Source organism: Pseudonaja textilis, chromosome 1 (assembly GCF_049901715.1).
Source record: "Pseudonaja textilis isolate UNSWEBS1 chromosome 1, rPseTex1.2, whole genome shotgun sequence".
Classification (NCBI taxonomy): domain Eukaryota; kingdom Metazoa; phylum Chordata; class Lepidosauria; order Squamata; family Elapidae; genus Pseudonaja; species Pseudonaja textilis.
Window position 1 is genome coordinate 53,638,037 of NC_141990.1, and position 15,668 is coordinate 53,653,704.

Below are 15,668 nucleotides of genomic sequence, written 5' to 3' on the forward strand. Positions count from 1 at the left end.
ATATGCCACCCCTAAGTCACATTGATGTCCATTCCCCTTCCCAACCCATGCTGTCTCTCTTGCATGCTATTCCTAGCATACATGGCACCTCTAGTGAATTCCCAAACTCCCTAGGTGCCTTTCTGACCTATGCTGCTTTCCCATATGCCCTGCCCAACCCACTCAGTACTTCTCACACCCCTACTATGTGGGTCACTTCCTGACCCACAGAGCCCAACCATGTATCCTCCCTGACGTGCAGTATCTCTTGCACACACCCAGAAACCAGTCTAACCCACATGTACCCTTTCCAATCTGCACCCCACTGCATCCCCTCACTCCTTTCCCATTTACTTGTCTGTGGCCTTGGATTTGCAACTTCCTGATAGCTTCCTCCTTACTTTCTCCTTGAAAGTTTCCCATAATGCTGTGGGAGGCAGGGAGACAGAGAGGGAAGGAGGGAGGAAAGAAGGAAGAAATGAAAGAAGGATTTCCAGTGCTCCCTGCCAGCTTCCCATAAGGAAAGTCAATGGGGAAGCTGTCAGAAAGTCTTGTGCCCATTGCTTTTTTGCCTACCTCTGGTTATTCTGTTACTCTTTTTAGGTAAAGAAGTATCTCAGTAATGATGATGCAGCAGGGCATGGGTTGCCTTGGAATTTCAATTGGTGTTCTCCCTCCCATGTTTAAAATCCTAAAGAGTTGGTCAGAATGCTACTTTTTCTTGTTTCAATACTGCTTCCAGTAGTGTAAGCTGGATGTAGTAATACAGATGGATAGATATAAGGATATAGCTTGGATAAGAACATTCAAACATGAGCTGCTCTTAGGATTCAATCTCAGTAATGTCCTTGCAGCCCAAATTGGATCATATAGGGTCCTTTACATGCCTACTTACTTCCTATATTTGATTCTGTTCTTCTATTAACTATTGTTTCCCAAAGCAGCTGTTGTCAATTTATAAAGACTAAATTCTAAAGCCAGTTCACAACCACCAATAAAAAGAAATAAAAGGATGAGGAGTAGAGGGAAAAGGAAGAAGAGGAAATTCAATTATTCAAATTGACATTTATAAGATGGCATTTATTAGCAAGTTTGGGATGGATGATTTTACTTTTCTAGTGTTTTACTTAAATAGGAATTGGGGAAATTGGATTCCTTATCCACAACTGAATCCAGAATGTTCTTTTTTCATTTTCTAAATGTAGATTAATCATCCATAATAGAGATATAAATTAAATTAACTCCAAGTTTCATAAGAAAAGATTTGGAATAGTCAATTCCAACAGAATCTATTATGGAATTGTCGATTCTGAGAGCCAGTTTGGTTTAGTGGTTAAGAAACGAGTCTAGAAATTGGGAGGCTGTGATACCTTAACCACAGAAGCTGTCATCATCGGAGACTTTTAAGAAGAGACTGAACCTTCACTTGTCTGAAATGGGGTCTCCTATTTGAGCAGGGGATTGACTAGAAGACTTCAAAGGTCCCTACCAGCTCTATTCTGATTGATTGATTGATTGACTTTGGGCAGTCTTTCTTAGCTCAACCCATCTCACTGGATTGTTGTGGGGAAAACAGGAGGAGGAAGAAGTATTGTGGGTGTTTGCCATCTTGTGTTATTTGTAAAAATTATAAAGGCAAGAAACAAACAAACAAGCACAGCACAGCTAGCATTTATCATCCCATCCCACCAAAAAAGTAGGAAAAAAACCCTGAAAGGTTGTTAAGGAATGTTTTTCTAGTTTTCTTTAAAACTTCAAAAAGATTGGCATACAGTCACAGCATGCTTTCTGCAGAAAGATTTCTACATCTTATCCTCTATTTCTTGGTCATTTCATGGAGCACTAGAGAAAATCCAGTGCCTATGTATACAGAGTCCAGTGCTGTTATAAACTCACCATACTTATTAAAGGTTAAACAAAGCTGGAAGGGTGTTTGATCAGCTTATATATTTTCTGAAATACAATTCCCATCTGCCTCTGCTAACTCTCAGTAATAGCATACTATTTGGGCTTAAGCAGACTTTCTCAGAAACAAGACTGAGATCTAGAAATTTACTCTGCTAGAGGGGAAGTAGATCATTCCCTCTCAAAAGCAGAAGAAGCAAATTAAAATTCATATGCCTTGTAGTGTTCTTAAGTAAACCTCTTCTTTTGATTCCTTGTGTTGCTTTAAAAATAGGTAGCTTATCAAACACAGCAGGTGGCAAGTCAAAGCTATTCAGCTGAGGTAGCTCAATTATGCTTATGCCATAAGTAGTACCTAAGGGCAAGCACCCATAATTTTAGTGCTGGCTGTGCATCTTCTATGAAAAAAAGATCCAGATTTTGTTCCCATCAAAAAAAGGTAAATGTAAATCTGTAGATTTTGCTCCATTACTCGTTGTCATTATAAGGGGCAATGCTTAACTCCATTTCAAGGGCATTGAGTGTTGTCTAAAGACATTTCTGAGGTCATGTGGCTGTTACCTTCCCACCAAAGTGGGACCTATTTATCTAACTGCATTTGCATACTTTTGAACTGCTAGATGGGCAGAAGCTGGAGCGAAGACAGGAACTCACCCTGTTGTGTGGTACCAAGGCTTGAACCTGGGCTCCCAGCTTTCCAGTCAACAAGGCTATCATCTTAACTACTGAGCCACTGTGCCATCAAAATAAAAATATCTGGTTATTTGTTGGACCACATGTAAATGTTTTAGAGAGAGTAAAACTGTTTTGTATTCTTTCAGAAAAAAACGGGTAGACAAGTGTTGGAGAATGGAATTGTGCAGCAACATGTCTATGCTGTTATAGATGCCAGAGAGGTAAAATAAATAAGTCTCCACTTTCACTATTGTCTTATCTTCTAACTGGCAACTGTCCTACTGTTTTTTCTCCTTATTTTTGTCGATATATTGCTTTATGAACCAGAAGGTAACATTCCTTTCCTCAAAGTGATTTCACCACATCAGTCCTGCTTTCCAAAAGTACTCCAAGCAACTTTTTGTTGGAGTAAAAAATAAATGATTAATTTAGTCAAGTTCATAGCCAGCCAATTCGCTGTTTTCAAGTAAAGGATTAAAAATTCTGAGCCCGTGGTTAATATTTATTGTCTAAGCCAATGGTACTAAAAGATAACTTGCTACTGAAAAAGAAACCCCAGCAAATTTTAAGAGGCTAACAGAATGTAAATGAATAAAGTGATAAGTAGGCTCATTCCATGGAGATAATTTAATTTGAAACTATCATAAGCAAAGTGATTGTGTTCAATGCAGTGAGAACTAGTAAGCTGCTTAGGCTTCATTCTTAATGTCAGAAGATTTCAAGGGTTGAAAACCACGTAGTAGAAATTACATTCTATAACTGAAGTAGATATTTTAAGGATGCTAGTGTGACCTCACAGGACTGGTGATTGATCTGATACAAGGCAGAACCACCTTGCTCAAGGACAAACTGCCAAAAGAATGGAGTTGCCACAGCAACCCTCAAATCTATAGCTGCAGGTGATTTTGATGAGGACTCACAAGATTTCCTGAAAAGAGCATGACAGATGCTCCTTTAAGGTATTAATTTAATGAATCATTGGCCAATTGCCAGCTTCTGCACTTTCATTTAAATGCCTGCATGGAGGCCCAAGAAAGATTCTTCATTCTGTTTGTTGAGGAGGCATCAATATTCATGAAATTCAACTGCCAGGAATCGAGCAGTTGCATCAGACAATAACCAAAAATCTCCCACCGTATCCCCTTTTTTCTCTGTGAAGAAATGGTGGGATGCATTCTTATCACCATTATCATCTAAAGGTGGTATAAGTCAGAGCAATTTCTGTTGGCTTTCTTGGGACTGAGAAAACAATTCTACAGCTGAGGCCAATGTAAGAATGCATCCTGTAATTCAACAGCAAGGAAAAGCAAAACCTCTGAAGTTTATTTCAATTACTACACAAAAGGTAGGGGAGTCAAGTTGTAGGACCCAGAGATACTTAGAAAGGACAGAAAATGGGGTTCTTCATTATTTTCTGCAAGAGGTGTAGTAGAGTAGCATCACTGCACCATTTCTGAAATCTTCCCTGTCCACATGTGTAGTGTGTAAGTTTGTTGAGATGCAGCAAAAGAAAAAACCCTGTTTGTTCTAAGCCATGGAATGACATCATCCCTACAAAAATCTCTGAATAACAGGTTGTTTCTTGGGTGAAATGAAACAATTACCTCATACAGATAAGATCATAAGAACATTGAGTATTTCTGTGGATTGATTTTCAACTATTGTCTGATAACACATGATAATTCGTGCATGATGCTGAAGTTAAGCACAGCTAAATCTAGATAATGTCTATGCAAGAAACTACTTGGATATTCCATGGCCTTGATTTCCATTCCATTCAGAATAAAAAAGAATAGAACAAATATATCAGTTTAGCGCTAAAAATGTCTGCTGCTCTGAATGGCATGCTATTTTCACACTTTCAATTTTCATGCAAACAGACTATGTTTGGTTCTATAGATGTGTAATCCCACAGTAAATTATCACACACACACACACACACACACACACACACACACTAGAAAATCCATCGGTACTGAAAATATCTCTCTTTCATTTTCTGGGAACAAGGATCATACTTTTGTGTAATAAAAGACAGTAAGATGGCAAGAAAGATTGAATGTAATTTAAGTTTTCCAGAAAGTCTGCTGTTGAAGCCTTAAAGAACCTTTTCTATTTGATAGAAAACTTAGTAGAATTATACATCCCTTAAAAGATTAAAAAAAAAACCCCACATCCAGTGACAATCACCCAAGAAATGTGGGTTATGCTACATAGCTCAAGCTCAAGCTCAGCTTTGCAGTTTACACTGAAATGGAGGGTCAGAAATTTGGAATAGGATGAAGAAGTCATTTACTCAGGCTTATTCTTCCAAAGCACAAGCCTTTGCCTTCCCCAAATATTAATATCTTCTTCTCCAGAGTAGATCAATTTAGCCAGAAGAAATAATCCAACAATTGTGAAAGAAAGCAAAGGAGTTATTGCAGTTAAGAGGATCAGGATGAGTTTCGTGTTCATCCCACTAGAGACATAATTTCTGATGTTAATATCCACAATAATAAGAGAAGAGGTCTTGAAAGAGAGTGACTTTAATCTAATCATCTGGTTTTCCTCACATCAGTAGCAGCAAGCCTACCCCTTAATATGAGATACAGAATTGATCTGGCTTTCTGCAGAGGGAGAGAAGGGCACAGTGATGACAATAGCTGCCGACATCCATTGTCTTGCAAATATCTTGATCTAGTCTTAAGCAGCCAAATATATCATGAAGACATTTCTCTTTGAACACCAGCTCCATTTCTGAAGGAGCCTTTCACAATGTAACTTCTAGTGGGTTTCCTCCTAGACCTGTGGATAATGGGTCATGGAAAAAAGGGTATTACATTAGATGACTTTGAGATGTATTTTGTGAGTCTAATGGGAAATTGAAATAGCAAATCCAGTTGGCTGGCTTAATTATCACTGTTCACAGATGTTGTTACAACACAGACACCTCTTTCAAATACCCTTCCCACCCACACTGCATACCATCACATACAGGTATGAAATGTTACTGTGGTGACAGCCAATCCCCTATGAGAAAATAATAATAATCAATGCTTTCTAATGTTCCTTTGCATTTACACAGAACACTTTGGAAGCCAATAATGATACTACTGTTGTAAAGAATATATGATTAAACAGATAATGATATTCATTCAGTATTATGATTTAATATATTCCCTTTAAGCATAAAGACTTTAATTATTATAATGACTTTGCTTAAGCCATAAACTTTTATGATTAAGGTGATGCATTAACCACTGGCTCCATACCAGGAACTACACTAGATAACACTGTACTTATCTACCAATGATTTCTCTATAGAGAGGTGAAATTCTTGTGCTATTCTCAGGTTATTCTAATCAACCCCCAAACAAAAAGATTGAAGAATTTGGTTTATATGCAGACGTTCATTTTTCCCCATTATACAGAGAAAGCTAACGTGAATTAGCCTGTTTATGGATATGACGTGTAGCAATTTCTGAGTTATAAAATGATTTCATTGCAGTTATATAAGTTGCTGGCTCATGCCAGTCATTCTCCATGCAGTTTTATCACATGCTGAAACATCCATGCTGAGTTAGAAGTGGAGGTCAAAGCATCTGGGTGACATGATTGAATTCGTTATAAGAACAAGGGGAAAACGTTGGCTATTTCTGAGAGAATGAATTGCCTGAAATCTGAGCTTGTTCTCTTCCCCCTCTCCAGAAGTTATGATATATTTCTTAAGCAAAACATTTCAGAGACTTATATGAAAAGGGATCCTAAAATGACCTTGAAGGAGACCTTTTTGGCAATAAGTATAGTTAGAAAAAATACATTCCAAGTGTGAATAGATAGCACTTAGATACTGAGACAGAGAGGTCAATACCCAAATGAGAGTCAAATTCAGAATTCAGTGAATATATTCCAAGATGACAGACCTTTTGGATGTATTATGTATCTCATTGGAAGTTTTTTATGTTTCTTATTTATTCGTAAATGGAAGTGCATAAAGCAATGCCTCCTAAAAGAAATGGTTTTTTCTCCTAAAAATCTGCATATCCCCCCAAAGCCCAGATTGAAATTTTCATAAATCTACAGGTTACTTTTATTTTTGTAATAAATGTTGGTTGATTGATTATGTGCCACCAAGTCAGTGTAGTCTCTTAGAGCAGGGGTCTCCAACCTTGGCAGCTTTAAGACTTGTGGGCTTTGCTGGCTGAGGAACTCTGGGAGTTGAAGTCCACAGGACTTAAAGTTGCCAAGGTTGGAGACCCCTGTCTTAGAGCCCATAGAGATAAATATTTTCCAGGATGATCTGTTCTTAACTTGGTCCTTCAGGTCTTCCAATATTGCACCCATCATCATTGTAACTGACCCCATCTATCTTACTGCTAGTCATCTTCACTTTCTTTTCAATAATAAATGTTAATGTGAAGGAAAAGGACACATATCTATAAATTAAAATAGCAGTATCCTTGGGATCGAAATTAATTCTGATAGCATTTGATATTCTGAATAAAGTCATACGAGAGTTCAGAAAAGGATTTCCATAACAGGATCACATTTCAACTAAAGATATTTCAAGAGATATCCACCAAAATATAAAAGGAAACATATCTGTGTGCCTCTTCCCTCATGCCAAATATATAAAGTTAGAATGCTTTCCCTTCCTTTCTTTTTAACAGGTTCCTTACATGGACGGGAAAGAACTTTTAATCAAACTTTGGAATCCGTGGGGCACTGTGGAATGGAATGGAGCTTGGAGTGATCAGTATGATTTTGGAACCTTTTATTTCATAAGAAGGGTGACTCCCTTGAGGTCTTGGAATAAAAACATTATTTTTAAGGCTTAGCATGTAGGGACTTGGCATAATAATACTTCTGCAGGAACTAATCTTGCAACCCACGGGTTGGCATTTCATGCTCTATTTTAAATTCAAGGCATCCCTTGGCATTTCCATTTCATTTATCTTCATCCGGATAATGCCAGATCTTACCACTTTTGATTGTCTCCTCCCCCACCCCAAATTGAATTGTTACTGCAATTTGCACTTAGAGGAAAATTTAAATTGGGTAAATGATAACTTTTGTATACTATATCTATACAACATCTCAGCCAATATGGTCTGTGGGCAAGGATACAGAAATCATGAAGCCAAATAATCCAGAACAGGGATGTCCAACCTTGGTAACATCAATAGCTGTGGATTTCAATTCCCAGAATTCCCTAGCCAGCCATGCTGGCTAGGGAATTCTAGGAATTGAAGATCACAAGTCTTAAAGTTGTCAAGGTTAGATACCCCTGATCTAAAAGATTCTAAGCTGGAAACAGATCATTCAGCTGCCCTAAAATCCTTGGAAAGAAGTTGTAGAAGCAGAGATCCTCTGTTGTTACCACTACCACCATCACCATCTCTGGCAAGGGAACTGTAGGAGGTGCCAAGAAAAGCATTGTGACGGCTGTTTATTGCTGCCAGCAAGACCACAGACAGTAGGAGATCTATTATTTATAAATATAAGTTTAAAATGTGGGAGGAAAGGAAACCAACATTGCAACCTGCTACGGTAGTAAATAGTCCATCTCGGCTGCTAAAATCATTTGCAAAATTATAGCTTGGAGAAACTGAAATAGCTCCCTTTAGCCTTGCCAGCTATTCAATTTTGGCAGGTTATCATCTGGTTCCTAATTTCAGACATTGTATAGTATTTTCCTTCATCACATTTAGAAACAATTTGCTAGAATTACCCTGGGTTCAATCCAAAAAACAAAATAAAAAAAAGTATTATTAAGCCTCATTCCTTTCCATGGGAATAATTTTGCATAGTTTTATTGACATCAGTGAAAAAAACCATAAGTTTGTGATTTTTCCATAGTACTCTATGCCAGGGGTCCCCAACCACTGGGCCGCAGACCGGTACCGGTCCGTGGAACATTTCCCACCGGGCCACCGGTTTGCTGGGCGCCGCCATCTTGTTTGACAAGAAAGTGCTTCTGGGTGAGCTTTTCTGGTTGGAAAGCGGCATTTGGGTCCTGAAGGAATCCTCGCACCTTAGTTTCATCGAAGTGTGGGGGCTTCAAATGAAACTAAGGTGCAAGGATTCTTTCAGCACCCAAGGCAAGGTGAGCTGAGCGACTGTCCCGAAGCCGTCCTGAAGCGAAGCCCATCGACAAAGGTACAAAGGAGGAGTTGAAGGTGGCAGGGAGAAGCGGGGGACGGCTGGCTGTCCGGTCGCTAGGCTCGCCTTGCCTTGTCATGCGTGCTGATGCCGGTACCGGGCCACGGATCATTTTGTGATGCCAGTACCGGGCCGTGGCACAAAAAAGGTTGGGGACCACTGCTCTATGCAGAAAACAGAGAGTGATCATGTTAGATAACATGGACCATTTTCTGGTTTTAAGATTGGGAGCAATGCTATAGTTTTACAGCTTCTTTTCCATTGGTGCTGTTAACAGAACTCTTGTTGAAAAGTATCAAAAAATTAAATTTCCTTGAAAATGGAATGCAACTAACCTCTACAGCTTTTCTATGTCCAAAAATTAATGTCTAATTCGGATTCAGTTGAAATTTTGGTGAAGCAGCCTTAAGTTGCATGAATCAATACATTTATTGATTCACGCCTAGCTCATACTAAGCAGACAATACAATTATCACTTAATTATAAAATTGCAGCTTGGGAATTAACACAGTTAGATAGCTAATTCCCTGTAATGAGTTTGCTGAGAGGTAGTATCAGAAGTCAGAGATGGAAAGAATTATTTTCTTAATAAAGAAGCCATCCAAGACTACATTTTAACCAATGAGAACATTGAGGTTGACCTTAACTGAACCCGACCTGCATTCCAAGCATATCCTCAGTTCATGATGATGGTAAACTTTTATTCCCAGCAATCCCAGTTCATTGACCAGCCTATGACGGACCTGCATAAGTAAATGTTAGGTTTTTAAAAATCACTCCCTCTGAGTTTCTGTCTGGATTTTGAGTTACTTAATTAAATAACAAGAGTTTCAAAATACATTTGAAATTTACTTGTTTGTTTGTCTATATTGAGAATTGCACAGCTATATTATATCTTTGAGTCCTGTTATTTTTTGGTTGACTTTCATCCACAGACACATGTAAACACATGTAAATCAGTAGTAGGTTTCTTGAATCCTCTCCACCTATTCTGAACTGCAGATAAACATAGATTCAATATACTTTGCATAGTGATTTGAGCCTTGGTGGTACAGCGGTTAGAGTGCAGTACTGCAGACGACTTCTGCTGACTGCTGACCCCTGTAATTTGGCAGTTCAAATCTCACCAGGCTCATGGTTGACTCAGCCTTCCATCCTTCCGAGGTGGGTAAAATGAGGACCCAGACTGTTGGGGGCAATATGCTGACTCTGTGAACAGTTAGAGAGGACTGTAAAGCACTGTGAAGCAGTATATAAGTCTAAGTGCTATTGCAATTTCTGTCAAGCTTTCTTTTTCAGTGGTATTTTTCCTGTTCAGTTGCTCACTAGTCCTCAGTGCCTAAATCAGAATGTTGGTATGAACATACAGTACAATCACATAACTCTTTCTGCTTAACAACCCACACAATCCCGTTACAATGGCAACTGGGATTTCCAAGATTTCCACTGCTGAGTGGTATATTCATGTCACATTACACTTTATTTACATGTCTCTTAGCAATTGAAGCTCTGGTCCCAATTGCCACTGTAACTTGGGGACTATCTGTAACAATAAAGGACAGGGGAGGTCCATGTATTCTTTCAAGAAATAGAAGGAAACTGCCATAAAGAGCACTACCTACCCAGCAATTTGTCTAATATTAGGTGTCATGATAAAATGATTCTTTGCAACTTCACTACATGATTTGCAGAAATCCTTGAAAAGGGGAACGGAACAAGGGCACTGTTTTCAATTCTATTGCTTGGAACAACTAGTTAGGATGTATTTGCATCAGCTCTATTTTCCAGGGTCTATTTTATTCACTTCCTGGGTTTTGTTGTGGAAAGCTGACTATCTCATTAGAGAAGAACTCTCTTCCCCTGTAATTATCCTTGCGATTTTGTTGTAAAGGTCACAGTAGCATTAGAAGCAGCCAAATGAAGCAAACTGAATCCAGTAATGAGCAGAATTCCACAAACTCCATAGTAAAACAGGCCAAGCTCAAAGACAGATGAAAAAGTTACTACAAAATATGTTGAACGAATTAATATTTCTGCATAAAAAACATCCAAAATGAAATGCATAGTTGGGAAGGGTATTTTCTTTGGTGAAATTCTCCACCATTTAGACTTCAAGCTTTAGATGTGAATCTTCAAAGTGGAGGTTTATACATGAAAAGGTCTACAAGCTAGCATTACAATGGCAAGACTATTGGTAACTTTCAAGTGATATATAATTTTGATTTCTTTTACAGTTCCATGGAGTGGGATCGAGTCCCTCAATCATTCAAGGACAAATTCTATGTGAACAGGGCTGATGGCGAATTCTGGTATTATCACATTAATGAAATGGGCTTTGAGGGATTTCTCTGTGTTAAATTATATCTCTCTCTGTATCTATACACATACCTACCTACATAGATACTTGCACAAACTAGGAAAAAATTTTAGGCTTCTAAAAATTGCAAATTCACACTAGAAATTGTAATTAATATTCGTCTGCAGCCCAAATCCACATTCTCTTTTCTCAGGATATCATTTGAAGATTTGAAAGACAATTTTTCATTCCTGTCTGTTTGCAATAATTTGCCCACATTCCTGGATTTTGGTAAGGAGAACAATACATCTTGGTCTGTGGTTTCGTATTTCAACCAATTATCTCCAGAAGGGAGCAACTATCGAAGTAAGTAGACTCAAGTAATAAGTTGGTATCCTAAACAATTTTCACAGGCGTATCATGTTTAGCAATATTCTAATTACATGGCAAATCTTGATATGGGTAATTTTGACCTATATGTGATGAATAAACAGAAATGACAGTCTGTGTAGTATCTCTTGAGTTTTTATTCAGATTACAGGTAATCCAATTTTGCCGATAGTAACTGGGAATGAAAACTCTAATACTAAGCAATGTGACTGTAAAACACGGCATCCATGACCATGCCAACTTATGGTGGTAATTGTGACAGTCCCAGATGCCACTATTAGATGACTCCCATATGGTCATATAATGTTCCACAGTCATATGATTCCCATTTGCAATTTCCTGCCAGCTTCCCCATTGACTTTGCTTGGTGGAAGCCATTTGAAGCAATGGTGGGATACAATTTTTTTTACTACCAGTTCTGTGGGTGTGGCTTGGTGGGCATGGCAGGGGAAGGAGACTGTAAAATCTCCAGTCAGAGGTGGTATTTGCCGGTTCTCTGAACTACTCAAAATGTCCACTACTGGTTCTCCAGAACTGGTCAAAACCTGCTGAATACCACCTCTAACATGAAGGTTACAAATAGTGATCATATGATTGCAGAATGCTGTGATTGTAAACTGGTTGCTGAATACTGAAATTGTGATCATGTGACCACGGGGACACTGCAACTGCTACAACTAGGAGGACCCATAGTAAAGTATCCCTTGTTCAATGCTGTCATAATTTTGAACAATCTCTGAATATATGGATGTTAAATGAAGACTACCTGGATTTAAAACAATATTTAAAACAGACAACAATAGAGAAAATTAGAATTGGGCTGCATTTCTAGACACACTTATTTGGGGAAAAAAAGGATGGTGACAATAATAATCATTTTCATTGATTATGTACTTTCAAGTTGTTGTTGATTCTTAGCAATCACATCACTGTCAGAGACACAAAATGTAAAGCAGGGACTTCTTAAATTGTATTTCAGCATTTCGCAATGAAATCATACACAAGTTTATGTAGAGGTAAGAGCCACTAAGGGCACTAGGGCTTACTCTTGGGCAAATAGAATAGAATAACAGAGTTGGAAGCAACCTTGGAGGGCTTCAAGTCCAATCCCTTGTTTAGGCAGGGAACCCTATACTATTTCAGACAAATGGTTATATCTTGTTAAGTTCGGATAATGAGAGGCTGAACCAGGGCATGGATGCAACAATACTTTATTAGGATAATAAAGGACTGAACGTGCTTGCCAAGCCTGGAACTGGCTCGCAGCGATCAGCGACTGGTCGGACCCCGCAGCCTGCTTTTATAGCTGGCTGCTGGGGTGAACCAGCCAATGAGAGGGAGGGCAACCGCCCCCGCAGCGCGGACGGACCTGGGTGGGAACTTCTTTAAGTTCCAGGGACATAACATATCTCTTCTTAAAAACTTCCAGTGTTGGGTCAGAATTGCTGTCTCAGTTACCTTTACATTATCTCCAAAGTCTGACATTTATATTTAGATTTGTTATTTACGTACATGCATTTATTAAAAATGTTTATATATTGTATACAACATGAAACCGTATCTACAGTGTTGCTATTCTTTAACAAAGATCATCTTACCCAAGGCTAATGAATGGCCTTCCATTTAATGAAGGTTATGACATTTACAATGCATGAATGTATAATCTGTGTGTATCCAGCTTGACTTAAGTTTCATTGAATTTAATGGTGCCAGAGCTCCCTGTTTCAATTTCCAAAATTTCCAGAAAACTGGGATTGGGAAGTAGTTTTCACTCAATGGAGAAAATATTTAGCTTGATGGATCAGTGGTCCGTATCAATACCTGGCAGTTTCCGGTGTCACTATTTCTTGGCAAAGGTTACTGAGAGCTGCATGCTTTATTTAGGAATGTTAACTGTTCAAAGCGATATTGTGGCTGCAGTATATCAGAATATATTTCCATGATGATAAATAATCAAAGCTCCTTCTAACAAGGAAGTGTTCTAGATAAAATGGCCTTATTCTTATCTAAATGGGTCTGAGAACTTTTCAGAATTGTAATTACTAATGGAATTCCTTATCTTCTATGATAGCATTGGGTAGTGACCTGCTTGCTAAATACCAATGGGAAGATATTAGATCCCCTTGCCCTTATCTAAGGATCGTGTGTATATGTGAATGAAAGAAGGTCTTAATCAAGTCTGAGTTGTGTTATCATGTCTGTTAATCCACAGGAGATGCTCTCTCAAGAAATCATCAATATTTCATCAAAGTTCCAGAGTTTGTGATGAAATACAATGTTGTAGTAGCATTGATGCAAAGACCTGACAATATCTCACGGACGTTGGCAAATATAGGTTTTCAGATAAAAAAGGTGAGAAAGAGCAATTAGAAGCATGAAACACTGTCCCTATGGCACATTTGGCCCATGAAAGTGACATGATTTAGAAGCACGAAATACTGTCCCTATGGCACATTTGGCCCATGATTTAGAAGCACGAAACACTGTCCCTATGGCACATTTGGGCCATGAAAGTGACATGATTCACCTGACTGAACTAGGAGGAGTTATTCTGCCATTTTTGAGGCCTCACTGATTACTGACTATGCCAGAAAAAGGCTTCTGTACACATATACTTATGCAAAACCCTCTTCTGGATTTTTGCCAGCTAAAGACTCAAAGCTGTGCAACATTATGGAGAAAGAGAAAAAAAGCCCTGCTCCTTCTTTCAGTGGGGAAAGAGGGGGAGAGAAAACCTAGAAGTGAGAATAGTGATCAAGCAAGAATTCCCATCAATGAGAAGCTACCCCATCTTGTTGTTTCAGAGGCTATATGCATGGCAAGACTGTTTAGATGCTTTGTCTAAGGGGAATTGGGTAAGGCAGTGTTTTGGATTCAGTTTTCTCCAACCAGTCAAATCCCGACAGGGTTAGGGGGTAAGGTAAGTAAAGGCATCAAATGTGGATTGGTGCTGTGATTACTAGTTACTCCTTGCTTAGCAACCACAATGAGGATAAGCAATTCGATCATTAAGCAAAGTAGTTGCAAGTAAAACTGTGATTGTGCTTATGATCTTGCTTCAGCTTCATTTTGTCTTATAGATCTTTAAAGGTCATAAATGGAAGGATTGATCACAAAGGTCCTTCTTCATCACTATTGTGACTGTGGATGGATGTTATCCAAGGCAGTCACTGAACAAAGACTATCTTTATAGATTCTGGTCTTCTGTCAGCTTGGTCTAAATCAAGATACCACTTTTTTCATGTTGTGCCAGGCAAAGAACATTTAAATTTAATTGCAATAACTTTCTAAGAAATATATCCACTTCAAGCATCTTTGAAAAATAATACTGTTCTGAAACTTTGTGAAGACCTACCAGTTTCCTGTCTGTCTTCACTTTCCAACTGCTTGGTTTTCATTGTTTTTCCTCTGTCAGGAGGAAGGGGGTTATATCCTCCCAAAATGGATGGCAAAGACTGTTGAGAAGAAGAGAGCAACTTTTAGCTACTCCCCATCCTAAAGCAAGTTTTTAACCGTCTTCTTCCCAACACCACCAGCAGTCCTTCACACTGAAGTAGCCTCTGAAGAGATTTATACTGAAGGAGGCAACGCTCTATTCTCTAAAAAACATCCTCTGCCTTAGTCTTTTAATCTACTTCCACAGACTGTACGATGCTCCTTTGTGTGCTTTATACTTCCTCTTATTTCTGAGTAGCCCTGTCTGATTTTGCAAACCCAGTAAAAAATCAGCTACTGTTCATTTTGAGAGCATCAGTTGTTTAAACTCATTTATAGCAACTCCTGTAGTGAGTCAGATCAGAATTAAATCTTTATAGCTTAGCCCGTGAGGCTGGCTGCAAATTTGTAGTTATTTCAGCTTCATATGATTCTCAGAAAGATAAATTGCCCTTTTCTTGGAGGTTGAACTGTTCTACACGTGCATGCGAATATTTCTAGGAATAGGAATATGACTTTAGCAAGGATTAGTGGAGCAGGTGGTTCAACTATTACAGAGAGGGCATTTATTTACAAGAAATACATTAGAGAGATAGGCAAAGCACTTAGCTAGCTACAGCCTACCCAGGAGAAGCTAAGAACATACGCTCTGTGCATAACAAAATAAATGAGTTCAGATTAACAATCTTTTGTATAAACTGCCTGCAAAATGGTAGACAAAGAGGGGCACAGAATAAATCCTTGACTCATTAATCCTTCACATATCTGAAGAGCCATCTTCGCCCAATGGAATTTGCCCATCCCATCCTTTCTAGCAAAAGGAGCTTGCTACAGACTGTGTCTC

The 15,668-nt window shown here is 38.6% G+C and overlaps 1 protein-coding gene across 5 annotated transcripts in view; it reads left to right on the plus strand.

Moving 5' to 3' along the window:
- The window catches only part of CAPN13 (calpain 13), a 163,860-nt gene that overhangs the window by 44,528 nt on the left and 103,664 nt on the right, over nucleotides 1–15,668 (plus strand). For all 5 annotated transcript variants that reach the window (XR_015743847.1, XR_015743857.1, XM_087934618.1 and 2 more), the window contains exons 7-11: nucleotides 2,706–2,780; nucleotides 7,212–7,297; nucleotides 10,938–11,012; nucleotides 11,214–11,365; nucleotides 13,602–13,741. Coding sequence is in view for 3 of the 5 variants with exons in the window: in XM_087934618.1 (XP_087790744.1) it covers nucleotides 2,706–2,780; nucleotides 7,212–7,297; nucleotides 10,938–11,012; nucleotides 11,214–11,365; nucleotides 13,602–13,741 (528 nt within the window). In the remaining 2 variants the exon portion in view is untranslated. The remainder of the gene's footprint in view (nucleotides 1–2,705; nucleotides 2,781–7,211; nucleotides 7,298–10,937; nucleotides 11,013–11,213; nucleotides 11,366–13,601; nucleotides 13,742–15,668) is intronic.